General features: G+C 39.6%; 2 protein-coding genes and 1 long non-coding RNA gene across 6 annotated transcripts; 2 read left to right on the top strand and 1 right to left on the bottom strand.

The window, feature by feature from the left end:
• Positions 1-695: 695 nt before the first annotated feature.
• On the top strand, positions 696-10,516 carry LOC148426979 (zinc finger protein 513-like). The gene is made up of 6 exons (XM_088407847.1): positions 696-1,191; positions 4,928-5,041; positions 5,120-5,254; positions 5,412-5,912; positions 8,178-8,368; positions 9,601-10,516. The coding sequence occupies exons 1-6, from the start codon at positions 1,152-1,154 to the stop codon at positions 10,129-10,131; spliced, it is 1,512 nt and encodes a 503-aa protein (XP_088263973.1). The 5' UTR covers positions 696-1,151; the 3' UTR covers positions 10,132-10,516.
• On the bottom strand, positions 3,211-6,603 carry LOC148426980 (uncharacterized). 2 transcript variants are annotated; one of them, XR_015864769.1, is made up of 4 exons: positions 6,296-6,603; positions 5,645-5,728; positions 5,449-5,537; positions 3,211-5,038 (listed from the first exon to the last, which is right to left on the bottom strand). It is a non-coding gene; the product is annotated as an uncharacterized LOC148426980 (long non-coding RNA). The 2 variants fall into 2 exon arrangements; XR_015864768.1 differs by lacking the exon at positions 6,296-6,603 and having other exon boundaries at positions 5,645-6,265.
• Positions 10,517-13,062: 2,546 nt separating the features above from the next.
• plaat1l (phospholipase A and acyltransferase 1-like) lies at positions 13,063-20,327 on the top strand. Of its 3 annotated transcripts, none has more exons than XM_088408213.1 (6): positions 13,063-13,218; positions 15,005-15,196; positions 15,261-15,399; positions 19,042-19,130; positions 19,586-19,750; positions 19,978-20,327. In XM_088408213.1, the coding sequence occupies exons 2-6, from the start codon at positions 15,179-15,181 to the stop codon at positions 20,041-20,043; spliced, it is 477 nt and encodes a 158-aa protein (XP_088264339.1). In that variant the 5' UTR covers positions 13,063-13,218; positions 15,005-15,178; the 3' UTR covers positions 20,044-20,327. The 3 variants fall into 3 exon arrangements, with proteins under 3 accessions (XP_088264339.1, XP_088264338.1, XP_088264337.1); XM_088408212.1 differs by lacking the exon at positions 13,063-13,218 and adding an exon at positions 13,608-13,740; XM_088408211.1 differs by lacking the exons at positions 13,063-13,218; positions 15,005-15,196 and having other exon boundaries at positions 15,213-15,399.
• Positions 20,328-21,191: the final 864 nt, after the last annotated feature.

The raw sequence follows: 21,191 nt of genomic DNA, 5'->3' as shown, positions 1-21,191 counted from the left end.
CTCATGGATTACATCAATCGGCAGGAATTTTTTCTTAAATTCATATGCTGATTTGAAAATCATATTGGGTGGACACGGGTAAGGCGCTTTAATGAAAAGCTCCCTTTATCTCTGACTCTAGGTTTAATTACGTTGATTACAACACCACCAAAAATATATTTCATTGTTGGACAATTGGAGGCCAGTTTCATGTCTTAATAATGATTACAAAATTCTGGCAATTTGTTTAGCTCAGTCAGGTTTTATAATAACTGGCAGACATCACAAATAGCTAATATAAGATCGGTACTTGTAGTTTATATTGTTTTTCTACATTGAAACGAGAGTTTCCGCTTTTATGTTTTTACCAAGTCGTATATACTGCATTGCAGTGGCTAAGGCATGCACACCAGCAGCAAAAAATGTTTTAGCCTTTAATCATTATCCTAATTTTTGCATGACACACAATTTTACATTTTTTTACTTAGTCCAATTAATCATTATTTCCCTATTTCTGTATGTGCAGTTTTGAATGGTGTGGTTTTGACTTCTACAAAAGGGTACAATAGAACAAAATGGCATTTCAATTCGTTTGTTAGAGAAGCTTGTTTTGACTGTTACGAACAGTGATCATAAACGACTTGAACTCGTATCACGTACTACAAGATCCACAATTCACTTGGCCCGTCTTCACTGACGTCATCTCAAGGGATCTCCAACGTGCGGACAACCTGTCAGCTGTTTGTGCGTTTGGCAGCAAAAGTTCCCAGACACCACGGAGGCGCTTTCTTCGTTACAACATTGCGGTGCGCTCTCAACTGCAACGTCGCTTTCCATTCGGTGCTTACATGTGGAACTTTATGGCGTATTGTGTCGCAAGATGTGTGTTGGCGAAAGTATTCGAAGCCAAAGTACGCTCAGTGATATTTGGCACGCCGTGTTAGGAGACAAGAAGATACGCTTGTGACGCCGCAGCCGTCGCGTTTCATTCAGTTTAGTAAGTGCTGACGATGACTTGTTCGTCGTTCCGGTAGAGGAAAGGGAAGGAGGTGACGACAACGATGACGATGGCACGGAGTTAGCGGGGCAGCTTGGCAGGCGAACTGACTATCCGACCCGACGGGGCCGGGAGAGGTTTGGCGCGAGAGGATCCCCGCGACGAGGAGGCAACAATGCCGCGGAGGAAGCAGTCCAACCCGCAACCTGTCAAATGTGAGTTCTTGCCCAATTTTTACTGTCTGTTTTTTGTTTTTTGTTTTTTTTTGCGTGCGTGAGGGTGTGTCAAGCAAATCAACAAATTAAAACAAGAGCTGAAGTAAATGGGTGTTTTCAAAACGTATGTAGGTCCAAAGTGCGTGATTGGGGGAACAGGAACTGGTCTTTCTGGCCCATCTTATTTGTTTAAGTTGCGACCTCTTCCTCCTCTTTGTGTCTTATCGCATTCTGAACCGAACGTCGCCTGTCCGCTCCTTCCTGTTTCCACTTCCTTACCTGACAAACCCCCCAGCTCCTCTTAGTTTTTCTTCAGTATCGTTATTCTGCTGCTCATTTGCCATACATAATGTTCCCACTATTTTAGCAGATTGGAAAAAGGTTTCGCATTGCTGGAAAACCAGTAGTGTTGAAACTTTCACTGTCTTAACTATTTCCTCCTTTGATTCGTCCCCTTCCCTTATCACAACATTGCTGGTTTTCCCACTTGCTTCCCCCCTATATATGATGTCCTATATAATTAGACTTTCATGTTAATATTTATATGTAATAGCACCAATTCACGACACCTCAAGGCACTTGAGTAGGTCAAGAAGCACACTCCTCATCATTTAGCAGTGGTTCTCAACCTTTTTTGTAATAATACACCCGTCTGTGAAATCATTTTTTTTTTCCCCACTTATATACCCCTGAGCAGTGCAAAGATTTTTTGGGGATGAAAAAGAAGAAAAAGGACATGAAACGGAGTCTCCCCCCCAAGAAATCTACACTATTGATTGGTCAGTCCACACATGTGCAGTGTTTCCACGACATTCATCCAGGATGTGCGGCGGCTCCTAAATCCAAGCCACCAACTGGTGAAAATGTCATTGCTTGGCACGGCGCGAGGACGTGTCTTAATTAGTGTGTTCATTTATGAATAAATAAATCAATAAATACCTGCAATAATATGGTGTTGCATGCCAAAGGCGTGTTGTGAAAGCCAACTTCAACACACCAAAGAATATATGGACATCGCTGCGAGCGTCAAGTAGACATTATTAAGAATTTATTCTTAATAAAGATAAAATATTCATTCTTTTTGTATCAAGTTAAGAATCTCTGGGCACGATATGGAACCCCCAGTTGGTCCTGATGCTGCGTTATCAGTAAGGAAAGGATTAATGAGAATAAAGCGCTTGAGTGCCTAAAAGAAAAGCGCTAGTTTATTAAGTGAGAGTCTATTAACCAAACACCACGTTTTTATTTTAGTTTATTTTTTAGTATAATTTGTATTGCTGTGTTTCTGGAGAGTTGCTGGAGTCCTCGTGACTCAATTTTTAATGCCACCTCATTACAGTTCTATCAACACCACCATTGAAACAAATCATATTCAATCAACGATTAAGGATGGTAAACTGCTAGGCAATTATGCTGCCATCGCTTGATATGACACAAATCTCCAGCGCCAGTGCGAGCCGCTAACAATGTGGACTACCTTATGCATTTAAATGCAGCTGGACGGCTCAAACTCAGACAAGGAAAAATACATTCATTAATACATTAAACATTAAAAACCGCAAGTATCTTGAGAAATATTGGCTTTCTTTATGAGACGTCAAGAAAAATGATGGGTGTTAAATTACTTTGATTTTTTTACTTAATTACAATGTATGGTCAATCTAGTCCAGGGGTCGGCAACCCAAAATGTTGAAAGAGCCATATTGGACAAAAAAACAAACTGAAAACAAACATATCTGGAGCAGCAAAAATATAAAATTAAAATCCTTATATATGCCTTATAATGAAGGCCACACATGTTGCATGTATCTATAGTAGCTATATTAGCCTACTATTAACTACAAATACATAATGAACCTTCATGATTAAATGTTTATTTTTACTGCAGTCCATCCTGTTGATAATGATGCACCATGTGACTACTCTGTTGTCCGACGCCACCTCAAGTTTAACTTCATTTCAGTAATAAGGAATTATGTTTCATTGCTTTGATGAAATTAAATAGATGAAACGAAGAAATCAGATTTGTGATGTTTTTACTTTAAGGATTCAAAAAAACAACAAAACGGAACGTGCATAATATGCCTCTTATCTGGGCAACACAGTGCAATAAAACGCAGCCTGCAATTACAGTATAAAAATAAAACATCAGGCTTTTGAAAATGTAAAGAACATAAAATCAAATCAATACAGTTCAGGTTTGATGTCTGTGCAAATGTCAAAAAGTCAGTGCAAGGGTAAAACGAAAAAGCATCCTCTTTTGACATGTAACCAACGCAGCTATCCTCGGACCTGAGCAACAAAGCACAACAATAACCTTAAGTGTCACTTTATAAAAACAGGCACTTTGTTACTAAATATGTGCCTATGACAGGATTGTGTTCGTACCCATTTAATGTGACTTCTGTTTTCGAACGTCACTGGTCAGCTTCTCAACATCGGGCATGTAAGATGTAACTTTAATCTTGACACAGGACTGCAAACTAAGTAATGCAATCGCACATTTTCTCTCGCGTCCAACTGGGTACTCGGCTGCCAATGTAGCATGCCTTCCTTGAAAATGTCTTTCCATCTTGCTCTTTTTGTTATTTGACAAATTCTCGCTACAGAGCAAACATTTAGGCAATCCTTCCGCATTGGCAACAAACACAAATGATACGGTTCAAGAAACGTTGAATCCTCTGTTCTCCTGAGTTATTTTTCTCTTTTTCCCTTTGGCCCATGGCTCATGGCCGCCGCTTTGTTTACAACGGCCACTTGCCTAGCATCCCACCCTGCTAATAGAAACGCGTGTCGCAGGCTATGACGTAATTCTTCATTGACAGAAATGTTGAAATGTAATATTTATTCTACACATTTTTACAGCATTGGAAAACGTTAAGAATGTTTCTGTCATGTTTTTCCTCCTACAGAAACCATGTTAAAACCAAAAAATATTTCTCTCCCTCATCTTTTTCCATGTTCAAACAATTTTGAAAAAGCTCCAGGGAGCCACTAGGACGGCGCTAAAGAGCCGCATGCGGCTCGAGAGCCACGGGTTGCCGACCCCGATCTAGTCAGTTATGTTTAAAATACAGAATAAAGTTACTCAAATGAATCAAATGCATACCCCATGGAATGGTGCTCTCATAAACCTGGTGCCCTTATACACCTGGCTGGGAAACACTGCATTGGATGATCATACTGTAAGAGAGTCTTCTTATTTTGCAAATAATTCTTGCTCCAGTAAAATGTTTTGCTAATATCATACCTTCAGTTACTGTCAATTTCAATAAGCAAATTGAGATGAATATACATCAACAAATAAAATCATAGTGAATCCCCCCAAGAAAGTGTGCGACCAAATCCTGTGTGAAAAAGTTGGTAGTTGTTAGGTTCAGGCGACTTAGAACATTTAATAAACAACAAACCAGAAGGGAGACGACAAACCTTTACTCGCAAGGAGAGCGGACAAAGCTACACCTTTACAGATCTTCTACCATTCTGGTTACACTTTCTGTCTGCCCCTATTTTATTCGTGAGGGTTGGCCCTGGTTACAAAACCACTTGTTAGCCTGAAAGGTTAGGGGAGACATCATGGCAGCAAGGTAACAATCACTTTTAGTTGGGGGGTGTAGGTGGAAGTCCATAAACTATCAGTCCATGAAATATGCAGTCTTTCCATGTCAATTCCACCTGTGACACTTGTGAGGATAAGCGGTCAAAAATTATGGCTGGGTGGATGTTATGTTCCCAGTGGAGTTGGAAGATGGTTGCAACAAGGGCTGTCTGGTTCTGGATGATGACGTTCTGCTGCGTGGAGAGTTGGGCTTTGGCAACTCTGAAATCTTGTCTTTGGATGTAGAGTCTGGTGAGTAACATACAGACACACACAAATATACACATTTTTAAGGCCAAACCTTAAAATCATTTTTCTTATTCCAATCAGATACGACTGTGTTTTCACTCCGTGTGGAAAAAGATCCTTCAGGGCCCACTGGCAGAGCATTTCAACCGTTCCTTGCATGTAAAGGTTGTGGTCAACTTCTCTGTGACATGCCACTGGGAGCGGATATTGATCTTGGTAACCTCACTTCCTCCCATGTTGCATTAAAAACATTTTAGGACATTTAACAATAACATCCCACACATAGCCAGGTAGAGGCAGTTTTGTGATCGTCTGTTAATATTTACAACCACATGGTTTTCCTTACGCACCAAAATTGTTTTATCTCCTGCAGGAGTGCTCTGCGATCTTAAGGCAGATCTTTGTCTTACCTGTGAAGGGGCTCTCCAGGGTGCTGCCTCGATCGAGCGCAGGCAGGTAGCGGATACCCTAAAGGCTGACGGATCCCTCTGTGGCGTGACTGACAAAAAGAAAAGGAACAAAAGTAAAATGGGTGCAACCTGTGACCTTCCTCATCAAGTATACTCTTGCTCACTGTGCAGCTTCACTTCCCGTTACGCCAATCACCTGAAACGGCACATGAAAATCCACGACGGCCAAAAGCCATACCGCTGCCCCGTGTGCCCATACGCTTCCACCCAGCTTGTTAACCTGCAGCGACACACACGCACGCACACGGGAGAAAAGCCATACTGCTGCCATCACTGCAGTTATGCCTGCAGTTCCCTTGGCAACCTGCGACGGCACCAGCGCATGCACACGCTGGACCATCAGCCAAAGGACAAGGAGATTCAAAAAAACAGTCGAAGAACCGTGAACGGCCACAGTGAAAAAGGTAGAAAATTTGTCCTTGAAGTATTTTGGTCAGAAATGGAAAGCAGCATATGGTGGGTGGGTTAGCAAGTCCACCTTGCACCTATTGGATATGGAGTCTTGCATGCTGTCATTTGGTGATAATGTGAACTCGACTCCTTCCACATTCCAAAAACATGCATGCTAGGTAGCGCTGGGCGATAATAGCGATATATTGTGATACAAAGTGACGCAATACGGCATTCAGCTTTGCGTATCCATTTTGAAACGCCTTATTTTCGTAATGTTTCATTTTTTTAAATCCCCGGAGTGGCTTTTGAGTTTTGTCATATAATAAATCATGTTTTACATGTAATTAATTCCAAGCGCTTCCAAAACACCACATTAAATGTTACAATACATTACCTTTCGAGTGAGGCCATGTTCCAAAGCAAAAGTGGCGGAAGAGGAGGAGGGAAAACAGCAGAAAAAGAAAACTTTATGGTATGAAAATAATATTTCCTTCCTTTGTGGCTGTAGTCATATCTCTGGCTTCCTTCTCATTTAGGGCATCCGTAGTAAGCTGCTGTATGTGTTCTCGAGAAGCGCAATAATATCTGAGCAGCCATATCAACAAGCAAAATCTCATGTTTAATTCAAATGGGACTTTTGAGATTTCAAGTTTTGTTTCAATTTGTTTCTTTTATATGCTTTGTGTTTTTCGTAATATGAAGGTTAAAAAAAAAACCTTGTGCAGAAGCAACCGCAATGTCCTTGGTTTTTGTCGTTTTGCTTTCACCAATGCAAGTGGCGTCACAAATTTGATTTGTTTACAGTTGAAGAGCAAAAATGGCAGAAAGAGGAGTAATAAGTGGTTTGCAGTAAGAGACACGTGTGGCAAAGTGATACTTCTGTATTCATGCCACATCAGTGCCTGCTCAAAAAACATAACACAGTCAAGGGCATGCTTGAAATCAATAATGTGGACATGCTATTAAAAAAAAAAAAAAAAGGAAAGTTTGTCTTCAATAGATTCAATGTTGTGTGGCCTCTGAAAATGAATAGAATATGCCCATTCTAATAATTTCCTCAGTTTCTTTTTCAGTCATTGTTAATATATGTCATATATTAAAAAAATAAAAAATAACAAGCATTGCCCAATATATTGCAATACGTATCGCTAGGGCTGCACGATCATGGCCAAAATAATCACTATTATTTATATCACAATTATTTTGCTCCATATTGAACTCACAATTATTAATCACGATTATTCATGTTTGGTCAAGCATGCCTTTTTTTTTGCACTTTTTTAAACAAGCAGTATATAAACAAGGCATCAAGGCTTGATACTTAATAATAATATACTAAAATAAAGTACCGCTAAATAAGTCACTCAAGACATGGCGGCACACAGGCAACAGTTAACTTGCTTAGTGAAAACCAATGAAAAAAAACTAAGCCTACTTAGAACTTTTTTTCCTTTGAAGCAAATTTTAAAACTTTTATTTATTTTTAAGCAAATTTTCATCAATTAGAATGTCATCTTCAGTCCTTTCAAACCGAATGTATTCAGTTTTTTTGCCAACTGGATTTTTCAAACTAGATCTCAATTGACAATGAGCACCATATATCAGGAATCAGGTGAGAAACTCACCATTTCACGTATCGCAAATACGCCTTTGCTGTATCGCAATATATCGCAATACACTTTAAACAATATCCATACCTGAGATACTTAGTGTTTTCCCATATGTGCTTTGTGATTGGCCAAGGCAGCCTCTAGAGCGCCTAGCATATTCCGCATTTTCACTCATCTTTCAAGGCCGACAGAAGATTGTGTGTTATGTCTGTAAACATGGGTGGTGGTATATGAAAGATAGATTTCAATTCCTTATTTAGGATTACAAGTACTGCATGATGAGTTACATGGATGAACAATTAGCTTAATATTAGATAAGCACTAGGCAAAGCTGTCAGCTACCCTCCATGAAAAGACAAAAATTCTCATCCGTGGCACTGAAAAAGTTAGAAATTCACAGGGACACTGACAATACAATCATCATTCTGTAATATTTTCATTTTTTTACAGGAATATCTAAACAACTTGTGTGTCTTGTCATATTCATCTTGTTATTGTTTTATGTGTTAACAAAATGTACATGACTTTCATCATGTTTTGATTGTGCATAATGTGTGAAAGTAGAAATGTGACAAAATGTACGTAAAGCGTAAACTGAAATTTATCTTCAGGGATTAAGATTAGTGCACAAATTTTCATCATGTCTTTGTTCCCCTACTGTTGTAGCTGTGTCGAACGGGACACTGCAAGTTTCTCAGGAGTCGTCTTACCTGCTTGCGCAGGGTAGGCCGAGCTCTCCCGCCGGCCCGCTGCCTGCCCTGCTCTTTCCGCTGCGCTGCCGCCTATGTGGTCTAATAATGGAGGAGGCTGACCTGGACAGCGTCAACATGAAGAATGGCGAGGATAGCGACAGACAGGTTAAACTCCATTGCTTCATCTGGGAAAATAAGATAATGAGAAGTGTGGGTTCTTGTTAGCGACAAGGTGTTCAAAGGACACGTTGTTTGCAAACAGCTGACGAGCATCCATGTTGTCAAACACAAGTCACACATATGTGACGTCAGAGCATGTTTGTAGCAGAAGGACGACTTAAAAACTTTTGATTGCTATACGAAAATGTGGATCCCGAGAATTTGGAGAATCTCCACTTTGGTCCGAGTTTTTAGACTTTTCAGTTTGGACAAAAGAAAACAGACGCGTATAGAGGATAGGACGAGAACCCCGGATGTACAGAGTTTGCCTAATAAGGTCGGCGAACCAGTAGATGTCATCCGTCATTTTATATCCGTTGTGTAATTGTCATGAACTTGTGTCACATGCCAACCTTGTTGGTTTAGCATACAGTTAAATCTTCTAAAATTCTTAGAAATGTGTATGCTGCCGTATGCTTCCAAATGCTGGGAAGTATGGAAGTAACAGTTTTATCACGCAGCAAACATATATGCACCCAGGAATAACTGAGCGTTAACTACTATTAATAGTTTAAAATGTCTAATGTTTTGCACTAAATAACTCATTGAAGTAACCACCATGGCTGGGAAGTCAGTGTTTACGCTACGTTTTAGAGACATGCTTTTTATGAACTGAAATTCAGACTGTCCACAATTTTGCTCAACACATTGATTGTACAGGCCTAAGTCAAAAGCAATGTTTTGGATTAAGTATGAAAAGCTATTTTGCTTTTTAAATTGAGTCTTAAAATAATTTGATAGAATAAATCGCTTGCACATAGTTGAGCAAAACCTTCTGAGATGCCCGGGAGCTGACGACATCTAAGTAACCCAAGAATTTTCTTGTATGTACGTACCAGAGTTTTTAAAATATATGAAAAGTATTTATCCTTTGCATATTTGAGACAAATATTACTACAGTACACATATTGAATCCTTAGTTCTACTATACAACAATTTTTGTTTTAAGTAACAGTGTTTTAAAGAGTGTTTTTTCCTAAGTATTTACATAATCCCATATAGTTTTTTTTTTTTTTTTTGGGGGGGGGGGGGGGGTGCAATTGATTTTTTGAATTGCTATTCATTTCTAGAGGTGGTCTGATTTGAGATGCTCAAGCCACCACTGTACTACTGTTAGGTCATATCGACAGGTTGAATAACTATCCATCCAATCATTCCTAAGCTTGTTTTGTCTTCAGGTTTGCCATCGATGCTTAATGCACCCTCTGGAGAAGGATGAAGTTTATCCAAGAAGTACATTTGAACCACTGGAGTCACGCCAGCATGGCAACCAGCTGTACCGCTGCCCTCTGTGCCCCTTTTTGTCCCATCACCCCAACCATCTGGCCCGCCACCTCCACATCCACTCTGAAGAGAAACCTCACAACTGTCCACAGTGCTCCTACACCACCTCCCACCTGGACAACCTCAAACGGCACCTTCGCGTGCACACTGGTGAGAAGCCATACCAGTGCCCATTGTGCAGCTACGCCTGCGGCAACCTCGCCAACTTACGGCGCCATGAGCGCATCCACTCGGGCGCCAAGCCATTCCATTGTGACACTTGCGGCTTCAAGTGCAACCAGAGCATGAACTTGAAGAGACATAAGCTACGACACACCGGTGAGAAGCCGTACGCCTGTAGTGAGTGCTGCTACACGACGGGACACTTGGACAACTATAAACGGCATCAGAGGAAGCACAGGCATGGCGTGGATGTCTGGGACTGACCGGTGACCAAACATGGCCTCAGCTGGCCCAAGCAGGGTCAGGAGAACCAGGGGCATGAGATGGTGACCTTGACTGTTGGGGTTTTCTGTTAGGATTTTGTGTGTGTGTGCGCTTGATTGGCTGAGACAGATTTGTGACCAGTGCACAGAAGCCACTATGTTTCTGTTGTCGATGTTATCTTCAAACAATACCCACTATGTTTCTGTTGTCGATGTTATCTTCAAACAATACACCTGATTGTCAGCTGGATTAGCAAGCTTTGCAGAAAGCGGATAATTGAGCTTGAATCAGGTATGTAATGTATGTATGTGTGGTAAATATTTGTTGTTGTAATAAATGCTGGTTTAAAAATCTTTGGTTTAAAAATAAAATAATTTTGAATGTGGAAAATGTCTGTTTAGCTGATTATTTTAGAGCTGCAGTTTAAATACCGTGAGCTTTATATATTTTAGAGCTGCAGTTTAAATACCGTGATATTTTTGCTCAAGGTTATCATACCGTAAGAATCTGAAATCATTCCATGCGTTGCATGAAGTTTATTCTGATGCTTTATGCCATGGATGTTGCATCCCAGATTCAAGTAAAGGTCGTCCAGCTATTTTTTCGTTGTGTGAACACAATGTAAAAGCTAAAATACAAAGTAAATCTACAAAAATATCGATCCATTTAACAATATTGAACCTTATACTAGAGCACTGCTTCTCAATTATATTTTGCCAAGCGCCCCTAAGAGGACACCCTCCCCCACTCGACATGCTGACTATAAGATGCTGACTAAGATTATTATCTATAAAAATGTATCTTTTTTAACATTAACAAAACAATATAAATCAACTTTCAACAACTTAATTACTTTTGACAGTGTTCATATGGGTTACAGCTTAGTCTAATTTTAAAAAAAGTGCAAAGTGCCTGAAACTCGAGAAAAATTATGAAAATTTATCATTTTATCGGAATTAAACATGACAGATGAAAATGATCATTTTATTGGAATTAAACCTGACAAATACAAAGCCTTTTTCTGCATAGTTACTCGAAGTGAGTTAGCACACTGTAGTGAAGGAGAATACCAGTGGTGGACCGTCAGGGCCAGCAAGGCCTTCTCTGCTAGCCTAATATAACCTGACAATATCGTAACTATAATAAACTAAATTATAATAACTATAAAAGTCAATTGCATTTTAAATGTGTTTTTACAAAATATATTATATATATATATATATATATATATATATATATATATATTTTTTTTTTTTATATATATATATATATATATATATATATATATATATATATATATATATATATATATATATATATATATATATATATATAAGTATTCCCCCTATTCTGTTCTTTTTGTGTCAAATAATATCCATATGGTTACACTCCTAAGTCCAGCAGTTTTAGTGTAGAGTTTTTAGCCAATTAGAATTCAGATAACGTGTCGCCAGGCAGACTTAATGTCTCCCTGAGCCCGGAGACAGTGGGCATTCGCTGGAACAGTCGAAGGCTTCTGTGCAGTGTGTATTGACATATCGTGTACGGGCCCATATTTTTGTTAGACAGCTACAATAGCCAATCGACCCATAAATACGCTATCAAGAAACTTCACATAGAACGTGACCTAGGTGGACGCTCACTGCGATAGGCGGTATTACTATCACTATATTGATCCACCATGTTTAACGGTGGAATAAATAAAGAAATATGTTGCTCAACCAGTTAGCGTAGATCGAAGCTCTACCCGCAGAGGGTTAGGTTTAGGCAGACGCTTTTTTTTTTCTTTTTTTAAACCCGCAATGGCTGAAGAAGAGCAAAACGGAAAGCGGACCGACGCGACTTTCAGCATTGGCGTTCAGGTCAATACAAAAGGATTTATTATTGGAAATGAAATGCGTAGACAAACTCTGCAAGCTCATGAAAGTCATTTTGAGGAAAAAGAACGTATTTTGGATTGATAACTTGGGGACAGCCGTTTTGGGTGAGTTAATATGTTTTTGTCATTTTTTTGTCATTCACATTCAATCATCATGTCATTGTCATTGGGTTTGGTTGTTGTGAGTTTGTGGGGTTTTATTCATGTTTCTGTTTCACGCGCGTCTGCCTTTATTGTCTGCGTTCTCGTTTGTTTGATTTGGTCCAAATGACTGGTGATACTTTGTCCTGTTTTGCTCCTGGTTTGGTCTTGCCTCATTTCCTTGTTAAAACTTCCTTTTTTGAGCCACATATTTCTCATTTTTCCTGCATCTTTCGGGTCCCCTTCCTTCCTCCTCCCAATTCAACTCACCATGCCCTTGCAGACGTGACACTTATTTTAAATTGCCATTTGTAATTTAGTGTACAATCTATTTAAAGCTTGCCTGCTCTTCGTGGACTATATAAAACTTCGTAGATAAATCATTTGAAATTATTATTACTTATTATAATTTCTGGCACGTAGAATGATAAATTTGAATTGCTGATGCAGGTTTATTGATGTTTAAATGCTGTGAAAAATAGCCTGCGTAGCCCAGGAATGCGAACATGTATGTGTACATGAGAGGTCCAATCACCGAAGGCCTAAGTGTGAAATGCCTGGACCGCGACCGGAGAATACAGGTGCTTACTAAGCTGTAAGTCACAAACATGAAAAAGTATAAAGATAGATCGAACAAAATCCGCACTTTGTTCCCTTCTCAAGAAGGTGCTAGACAAGTGTTCACTAAAATGCTAATCTTCAGGTTTGGTTAAGTTTTGATTGAGGCTTGTTCCTTTCGCTGGAGTTGGTGCTTCTTCTAAATGTACGTCATTGACTCGACTGACAAATTACGACACTTCCCTTCCTTAGCTCCTTCAAAACAAAGCACCAGAAATATGGTAATACTGTAATGTGAAAACATACCACATTATAGTTAAAATATTTGTCGGAGGGCCATTGCATCTGTGAAGTCAAATAAATTATACACATTTTGAAATCATAGGCCACTGAAAACTGTTCAGAGCGCTCTATACATTCAGTCTGCTCCGACCATCATGAGTAAAATCAAAAAGATTTCAAGATACAGGCCGTACAAGTGTAAAACATCAGCAAGAGGAATCGGAAGGTAAGATCAAATTTTGCAAGCAGACAGAGACCAAATTGACCAACGGAAAGTTGAAACTTGAAAATGAATTTCATACACAAGCTTGTGTGTCTTCCGAGCAAACACAACTAAAATACAAATAACATACCATGAAATAAAATCTGCAATTCTGAATGTGTGTCTTATATTATTGATCAGACATGTAAATGTCACAATGAAATTGACCTTTCTATTCTAAGACCTTTTTGAAAGCACTTCTTTTCAGGTTGTAAAAAAGTTCTGTTTGTTTAGGTGGTGGTGGGGGGGGGGGGGGGGACTTTGATCCATTTCTGACTCACAACATAATTTTTCTTTTCCAGTCAACACCCAGTTGTTTGAGCTATCTGTACGCAAACTACATAGTTCTCATAGCAATTCGTATGATAAACCTGGAACTACAACTACTTCCTGCTTACGTATCTAAAGTGTTCCCAATACATTTGTTTTTTTTTTGTTGTTGTTTTTTCATATTCAATTAATGAATATTTTGTATCACGTGTAGTGGTAAGTTTTAATTGCTAATGCGGGTTTATTTATGTTTAAATGCTCTGGAAAATAGCCTGTGTTGTACACCATTAAGGTGACGCAACGCCCTGTAATGTGTACATATGCCTTTGTATATGATTTCTCCAGCCGTGGTGTCATAAATGATGATATTATGAGGGTTATTTATTCGACGAGTAGGACATCACTGAAGGCCTAGGCAGTGTTCGATTGTGCCACGAGGGGGCTGGGTCACCAGCCTTGCGCACCTGTTCCCCATTACCCATCTGGGTCTTTTTAAGGCTGGTCGCTACAGGAAAGCGACGCTGGGTTATTCCTTCGCCATACTCCCTGCGCTCAGTGAACTCCCATGCCTCGCGTCCCTCTCGCTTGTGATTCTTTTGGTTGGTACTTTTCTCTAGTTGTATTTTTGCTCGCTTTATGTTTTTTGTTGTTACTTTGTTCCTAGTCGTTCTCCTGTAGCCTCCGCCCCCTCGTTGCCTTACTCCTCAGTTGGACTGGTCCCTCCTAGACGTTCTCGTCTCTCCCTTATTTTGTACTTTGAGACTTTTGTTTGTACTTTCCCGTTCCCCTCTTTTTCCGAGACCCTTTTTTCCACGCCAGACGTGCGCTTTTTGTTGTAATAAACTCTTTGAACCCAACCCCTCGGTTGTCGGTCACATCCTGTTCGGGCTCGGGGTCCCTCGTGACAATATAAATATATATATATATATATATATATATATATATATATATATATATATATATATATATATATATATATATATATATATATATATATATATATATATATATATATTTAATCTAGACCTGAAACAGGATTAATAAAGTGACACAGGAGCTGACTTTAGACATGATTTGACCTTTTTCAAAATGTAACAGGAGTTGAATGTGGCTTAAAGAATAAGACTGTAGACTTACATGAACTTTGTTCTCTGGCACTGTTTCGCTTCATCTCAAACAGCTAAACGAGTGCCTTTGTATTGACAGATTTGAATTGTAAAACTGATATCAATTTAGTATGAATAATACTGCTTAAAATGTTTGTTTCTGGTTTGGAATTTTTCAACATTGATGTTAGAGTAATTGTTTTGCTTCTGATACATTCTGTTATTATTTCACAAATAAAAGAATGAGTTGTTATGATGAGCATAATACTGTATTATAAACCGTTGTAAAGATGCTAAATTGGACTGTGTCATGCTTTGATGATTATACAGTGAATGAAAAAAGTGACTTCCTTCCTCTTTCACCCTGTGAACAGGAAACACCTGCTTCACTTGGATGTCCCCTATTAACACCCACATCACATTAACTAAAGACGGCAGCGTGACCATAAGTTATTGTGATCAGGGAGGGGTTGTGTTGTTTGACACAGCATCATTGCCGCTTCAGCCTGGACCAGAACAGATGTGCAAATTGACACGAATTGCTTGACATGGGAAATATGGGCCAGGTGAGCAATAAACCAGATGGATTATCTTCAGTGGACAACACCTGTGTGTCTTTTGTCCACCCAGTCTTTGCCAAAACATCATCCACCCAATCTGTTCCCTGGAGACATCGTGGAATATCCGAGAAACAAGTACTTCTCCCATTTTGCCATCTACTATGGAGAGAGGGATGGCGTTCGCTATGTGGCTCACCTGACATCTCGAGGTATGATGCATATGAAAAGTCTGCACACCTTTTTTCAAATCTCTGAATGAGTCAACAAAACTCAAATTCAGGACTGGTACTAAATGCATAAAGTTCAACTTCAGGTAATAAAGTTAGTAATTACATAAGTAATTGATTACAAAATTAATTTAGTACCAGCTGTTTTTAGATGCCCCTTTTGCCAAAAAAAAAAAAACCTGGAAAAAAACGTGAAAAAAGAATAAGAATGTCTGGACTTGAAAAATGTAAAAATATGTCTTTAGGTTTGAATAAGTACCAACGTAATTAACTCCTTTATTTGACCCTTTCACTGCCAATGGCGGCTATTGACGTCAGAAGATATTTTTTTATCGGCCTCGCAGTGAATGAGTTAACGGTACATGTCCTGCACGAACGTGCAAGTACGTTAACAAAATACTGTACATGTGAAACAACACAAGCAATAAAATGCAAAAATATGTTGTCCAAAACCTATTTATCAAACAAAAACTGGAGTATTTAGAACATGTACAGTATATGAAAAGAATACTGGAAAATGCAAAAACAAATGTGCAAATATTGTACTATTTATTAAACACGTACACCAATTCACCAATGCTTAACTACATTAATGAATACTGTACTGTATTTTTGCTGTTGAGTTTTTTCTGACTTGGGAAAAGAAAATGAGTCGATTTTGAGTTGTTATGTTGGCTTCATTTTTCGCATTATGAAAACGTTTGCCTGCGTATCATACAGTTGCGTGGCTAATTGCAAGTAACGTTCCCGTTGATCATCGCCAATGTCTGCTTATTCTTGTGCATACAAAAGGATTTTTTGTGCCATCTCCATCGCTTCCTTGCTGGACGGCGGCTTTTGATCAGGAGTTGAACTGGGCTCAATATCTTCGTCTGTTCTTCTTATGGACGCCATGATCTACACAGGACGTAAATGAATCACATTAAAAGCTTTCGCAATTACAGCCAAACTCGTAACAATAAAGAGTCACTTCAAAAGATTGAAGAATGAAGAGCGGATACAGCTATGCCATAGTATCAAACGGGAACTTTCGGCATGTGAGGTTCTAAATGGCGTCCGTCAGTTTCTGTGTATTTTTGTCCAACCTTCCATCACCACTAGAGAGCGGCATTTGACAGTTTTGTTTCTGGTCAATCACTCATCCTATGCTGGTCTACCGCTGTCTGCACTCATACTAATTATTTCTTTCTGGTTTGTTATTTCCACTTAAAGTTAACACCGTGGTTCCACAGTTACACAGCAATTAAAACACAACACAGTAATATAAGTGTAACACAAAAACAAAGCCAGCGAAGGGTTTTAACTCTAGGCTATAGACAAAAGCACTGATAAGCACTACCTGCATGGCGTTTCCGCCTGACACACCTCCGATGGCGCCAGTGGGGTAACTGCAGGGTCATCAGCCAGGAGCCACACTTCATTGATGTTTCGCTCCATTAATCCCGGAACATCTCGCGGTTGTGGAGCAACGGCAGGGACATCACCGTGTTGCCCCCTGCAGCCACCCCTAGGACCCCTCTTTCCCCCACGTCCTGTCCTTCCTTTTCAGCCCCAGCCAGAAGCTGGCTCTTTCCGCCTCTTCTGCCAGGTCCCTGGAGACCCTCTTCAGTTTAGCTCCCCTCACCCCAATCTTCCTCACTGCAGCCAACCTCCACAGGGTAGATAGATGTTGTCCACCCCGCTTCTCGACACTCAGCTACCAGCTCAGCGTCCAATCCTCCCTCCCAAAGAATGGTTAGCGCTGCCAAGATCGCAATCTTGGCTACAGGGGACCACAGGATGACGTCTGGCCTCAGAGGCGTGATGGTTATCATATGTCATATGTGGCCCGGATGAGGAAGCTCAGCCTTGCTTGAGGCATCTTCCAAATTTCAGACCACTTGATGGTCCTGTCGATCACTCCTTCCCAGGTTGCCATATACACTATTATAATACACTATTATGTTTAAAACAGGGAACGAGAGTGCAACAATCATATCCACTGAATGGCACTGTCATGCTTTACATGTTACATATTTACATACATACATTTACATATTACAGTAAGCAAAAAGGGGTGTGACGGGCTGACGGACATCTGGCGTAATGTTTATCCCAACGATTACAACAAATGATGAAAATTGCAACTCCACCATTTTTTATTGATTTTTTTTTAGCATTTCTGTTTGTCAGTAAAATGGGCATCCTGCAGCGACGGACTGACAGACAGTCCGTCGGTGCTGACGAGGTGCCCACCTCTGCAATTTAGTATCTCCAATACACCTGCCATGCATGTTTTTTGGAGTGTAGGAGGAAGCCAGCATGCCTGGTGAGAATCTACACGGGTGCCGGAAGAAAATGCCGACGTGCTAACCACTGTGCCACAGAGCCGTCAAGATATTGAAGTTGATTATCAAAATAGTTGTCGATGAATTTGTTCATTGAATCATTTGATTAAGTGATGATTTGTTGCACTTCTAAATAAATCAGAGATTGAACTTTTTGCCAAGAGAAAAAGCTTGCCCAAGAAGATACCAACCAAACCAAAGGCCAAAGTTAGACCTTACAGTATTCTCGTTACTCACTCAATTATCCTAATTAGGTAAACAAGTTTCTAACAAATGTTACTAAACCTATTGCCCAAAGATAAAATCGATGGATAGAATTTAAAAACAAAATAACACAAACATCTCTGAGTACTTAAAGTAACATTGCTTTTACATGTAGGCCTGTGCAAGAATGCAGTGAACACCTTCATGTACAGTATGTATTTCAGTTGATTAAAACAAAGGTGCCCAACTGCGGTCCTGTGGCCCGGTACAGGTCCATGGATCAACTGGTACCGGGCTGCATAAGCTGCACCTGAAATAATGATGTTTTGGAACTGATTCAGTTTATCCTTTAACGGTTCATTCATTCGTGCTTCATTTGTCTCAAGCTTAATTTTTTGGCGCCGCCTCTGCCCGCCGTTGACATACAGTAATATTTTGAAGTGAGGAAGAATGATGTGGCTTCAGTTGAGAGCAGACATTGTCTCCTGCAAACTTGTGAGCCTTTGCCGATCTTGAAAAATTGAAGGATAAACCATGACTCTAAAACACAGCACAAATGTTGACTTCCCAGCCATTGTGGCTGCATCAATGAGGACAAATTGTTACTTAGTACAATACAATGATGACATTTTTCCTCCTGATGGGTAGCTGCTGCATATTTATGCTCCAACACTCTGTTATTCCTGACTACATATACTGTATGTTTGTTTGCTGTGTGTTAAGACTGTGTATAGTGTATATTACTCTACTCCGAAGCATGATGGCTATTTTAACATTCTTCAGAAATCTAGAAAGTTGAAGTGCTGGATGAAGTGCTGTTACCAATGGTGAGAGGTGACATGGGTGGTGACGATTACAACAATGGATTAAATCGACGGAGAAATCTACTGTTTCGTCGGTTTTAGTCCGTGGATTTTAAAATGTTTTCGTCTGTCTGTCGGAAAAATGCCGGATGAACATTCCACCAGCGCCGACAAACTGCCCACCTCTGTGTGCAGTAGTATATCTGTGTTTGTGTGCCTTTCGTCCATCCGTTAGTCATTGTTTGGTTGTTGAATTTCACGTTACCTTTTAAAGTTAATTTTCTTCACAGATTCTGACTCCAAACTCCCGCTCTTTGGTCGGGCCCTGCGTTCGGAAGTCAGATTAGATCCACTTGATCTGCTGGGGAAGAAGTACAAGGTGATACACTGCATAGTCCAGAGGTGTCAAACTCATGTTTATCACATTGTAGTTTTAGTTTCTGTCAGAGGGCCGGAATGACTGTGAAGTCAAATTTTCAACTTCGTCACACACATAGACACCAGTGATGTATGGCAAGGTGTGTTTTATTTTGTTGTTGTTTCCATGACCATGTAAGGCATTTCTTTTTCCTTCTGTTTTTAACCATGAACAGTCTTTTGCTTGCTGTTTTCTTTAAATTGGTAACAGAAAAATGCTTTTTGTTTCCTAATTTGGAAAAGTTGAAGACAATTTGCTATTTTGACTAGAAACTTGAAGTCATACTTAGGATTTCGCAGGCCACATAAAATGATGTGGCGGGCCGGATCCGGCCCCTGGCCTTGGGTTTGACACCTGTCATGTAGTTTATGAATGTGTCTTACACAAGCAAATGAGAAACTCTTTGTGCTGTTTAGGTGAACAACATGTTGGATGACTCCTTCCCCGCCAGAGATTTCCACAGTGTTGTGAAACACGCCATCGATGACATGATGGGGCAGGAAGTGACCTTTGACATTTTGTTCCACAACAGTGAGCACCAGGCCACGCTCTTTCGATATGGAGTCAAAAAGTCAGAGCAGGTCAAAGCTCTTAAGACTTTGGTCGTATCAATCAAATATGTTGTTGCTAGCTAGCATGTGATGCACATTCTGGCTGCACAACATCACATGATGCTCAAGTCATAAAATTACAGTTTGTGTTTGTGTGTGTGTGTGTATGTGTGTGTGTGTGTGTGCGTGTGTGTGTGTGTGTGTGTGTGTGTGTGTGTGTGTGTGTGTGTGTGTGTGTGTGTGTATTTGTGTTGCAGATTGAGAGAATATACCAGCACATCATGCCTGCCTGGGAGAAGCTGTTTGAGCAGAAGAAGCTATGAAAATACTTTGGATGTAAAGCTTGATCATAACACGACAAGCTCACGTAGAATATTATCTCTATGCTCTTAATTAATTGTGTCTCTAACAAATGATCATCTTGATTGTGTCCTTTCACTCTTACAATTGCTCTTCTTGACTGTGCCCATTCAAGAAAAAAAAAAAAGCATGTTTGTTCTTTGTCAATCATACTGTTGTGTACGTTGATTTAATTTGCCGCTCATACAGCTTTTTTGTTTGTGCTTCTCATGGCGTAAGGACATTTCTTTTCTAACTTTTGACTGTATTTGTAAAACATTTCACACACATAATAAAACCTTTTACCAACGTAGAAAAGTAAATGTCTTGCTGAACTTTTCAAAACTTCATTTTGGTGGCCCTGAAGTGAAAAAAATAAAAAGTAAAATTGAGCAATCAAAAAACACATTACCAAAGATGAACCAATCAAAAAAGAAAAACACTTAACAAGATAAATAAACAAAAACAAAACTGCACACCAGAACAAAAGGAGCAGACAAGCAAAAAAGACAAGGGAAAAGTCTGAAGAGTCTGATGAACGCATCTTTATTTGACATCAAAATATGAATCATCGTCCATCTATTCTTTTATTCATTAAAACCTCAACACTTAAGAACATTTTTGACAACTTCGTCCACCTTGACAACTTTGATCCCACCTAGAAAAAGTACGTAAATCGAGAAAAAAAATTAACACAGCGTTGTTTTCTTTAAATGTTGCTCACACTATAAAGATGATCAAGTAGTAGATTGTTGCCACAACTTTGCTTCCGGAAGTAATTTCAAAATAAAAGTGACTCACTGGCCTTCCTTTCTTACATTACTTGCGATCCTACCTTTAATTTTAAAGCATTTGTCCTTGCAACGTGTGGCCGCTTGCTGAAATTAGAGTGAACTGTTAAATGTGTATATCGTGCCTGTGTAATTTTAGTAAACTGAGTGAGTCAGACTGGACAATCTGAACACGTTAGTCAAGTGAAACAGCCCAAGTGTGTATTTTGGTTTGTATGGGGTCTACTAAATTGTGATATCACGAAACATTGTTTGGTGATCCCACAATGGAAACAATTATATAAATATAGTAACTCCTTAAAAAGATTCTGAGATCTGGGGAAACTCACCCCTCTTGTCAC

The sequence above is a fragment of the Hippichthys cyanospilos genome, chromosome 2 (genome assembly GCF_059441005.1).
Source record: "Hippichthys cyanospilos isolate Australia breed blue-spotted pipefish chromosome 2, RoL_Hcya_1.0, whole genome shotgun sequence".
Lineage (NCBI taxonomy): Eukaryota > Metazoa > Chordata > Actinopteri > Syngnathiformes > Syngnathidae > Hippichthys > Hippichthys cyanospilos.
This window is presented reverse-complemented; position numbering and strand designations above follow the sequence as displayed.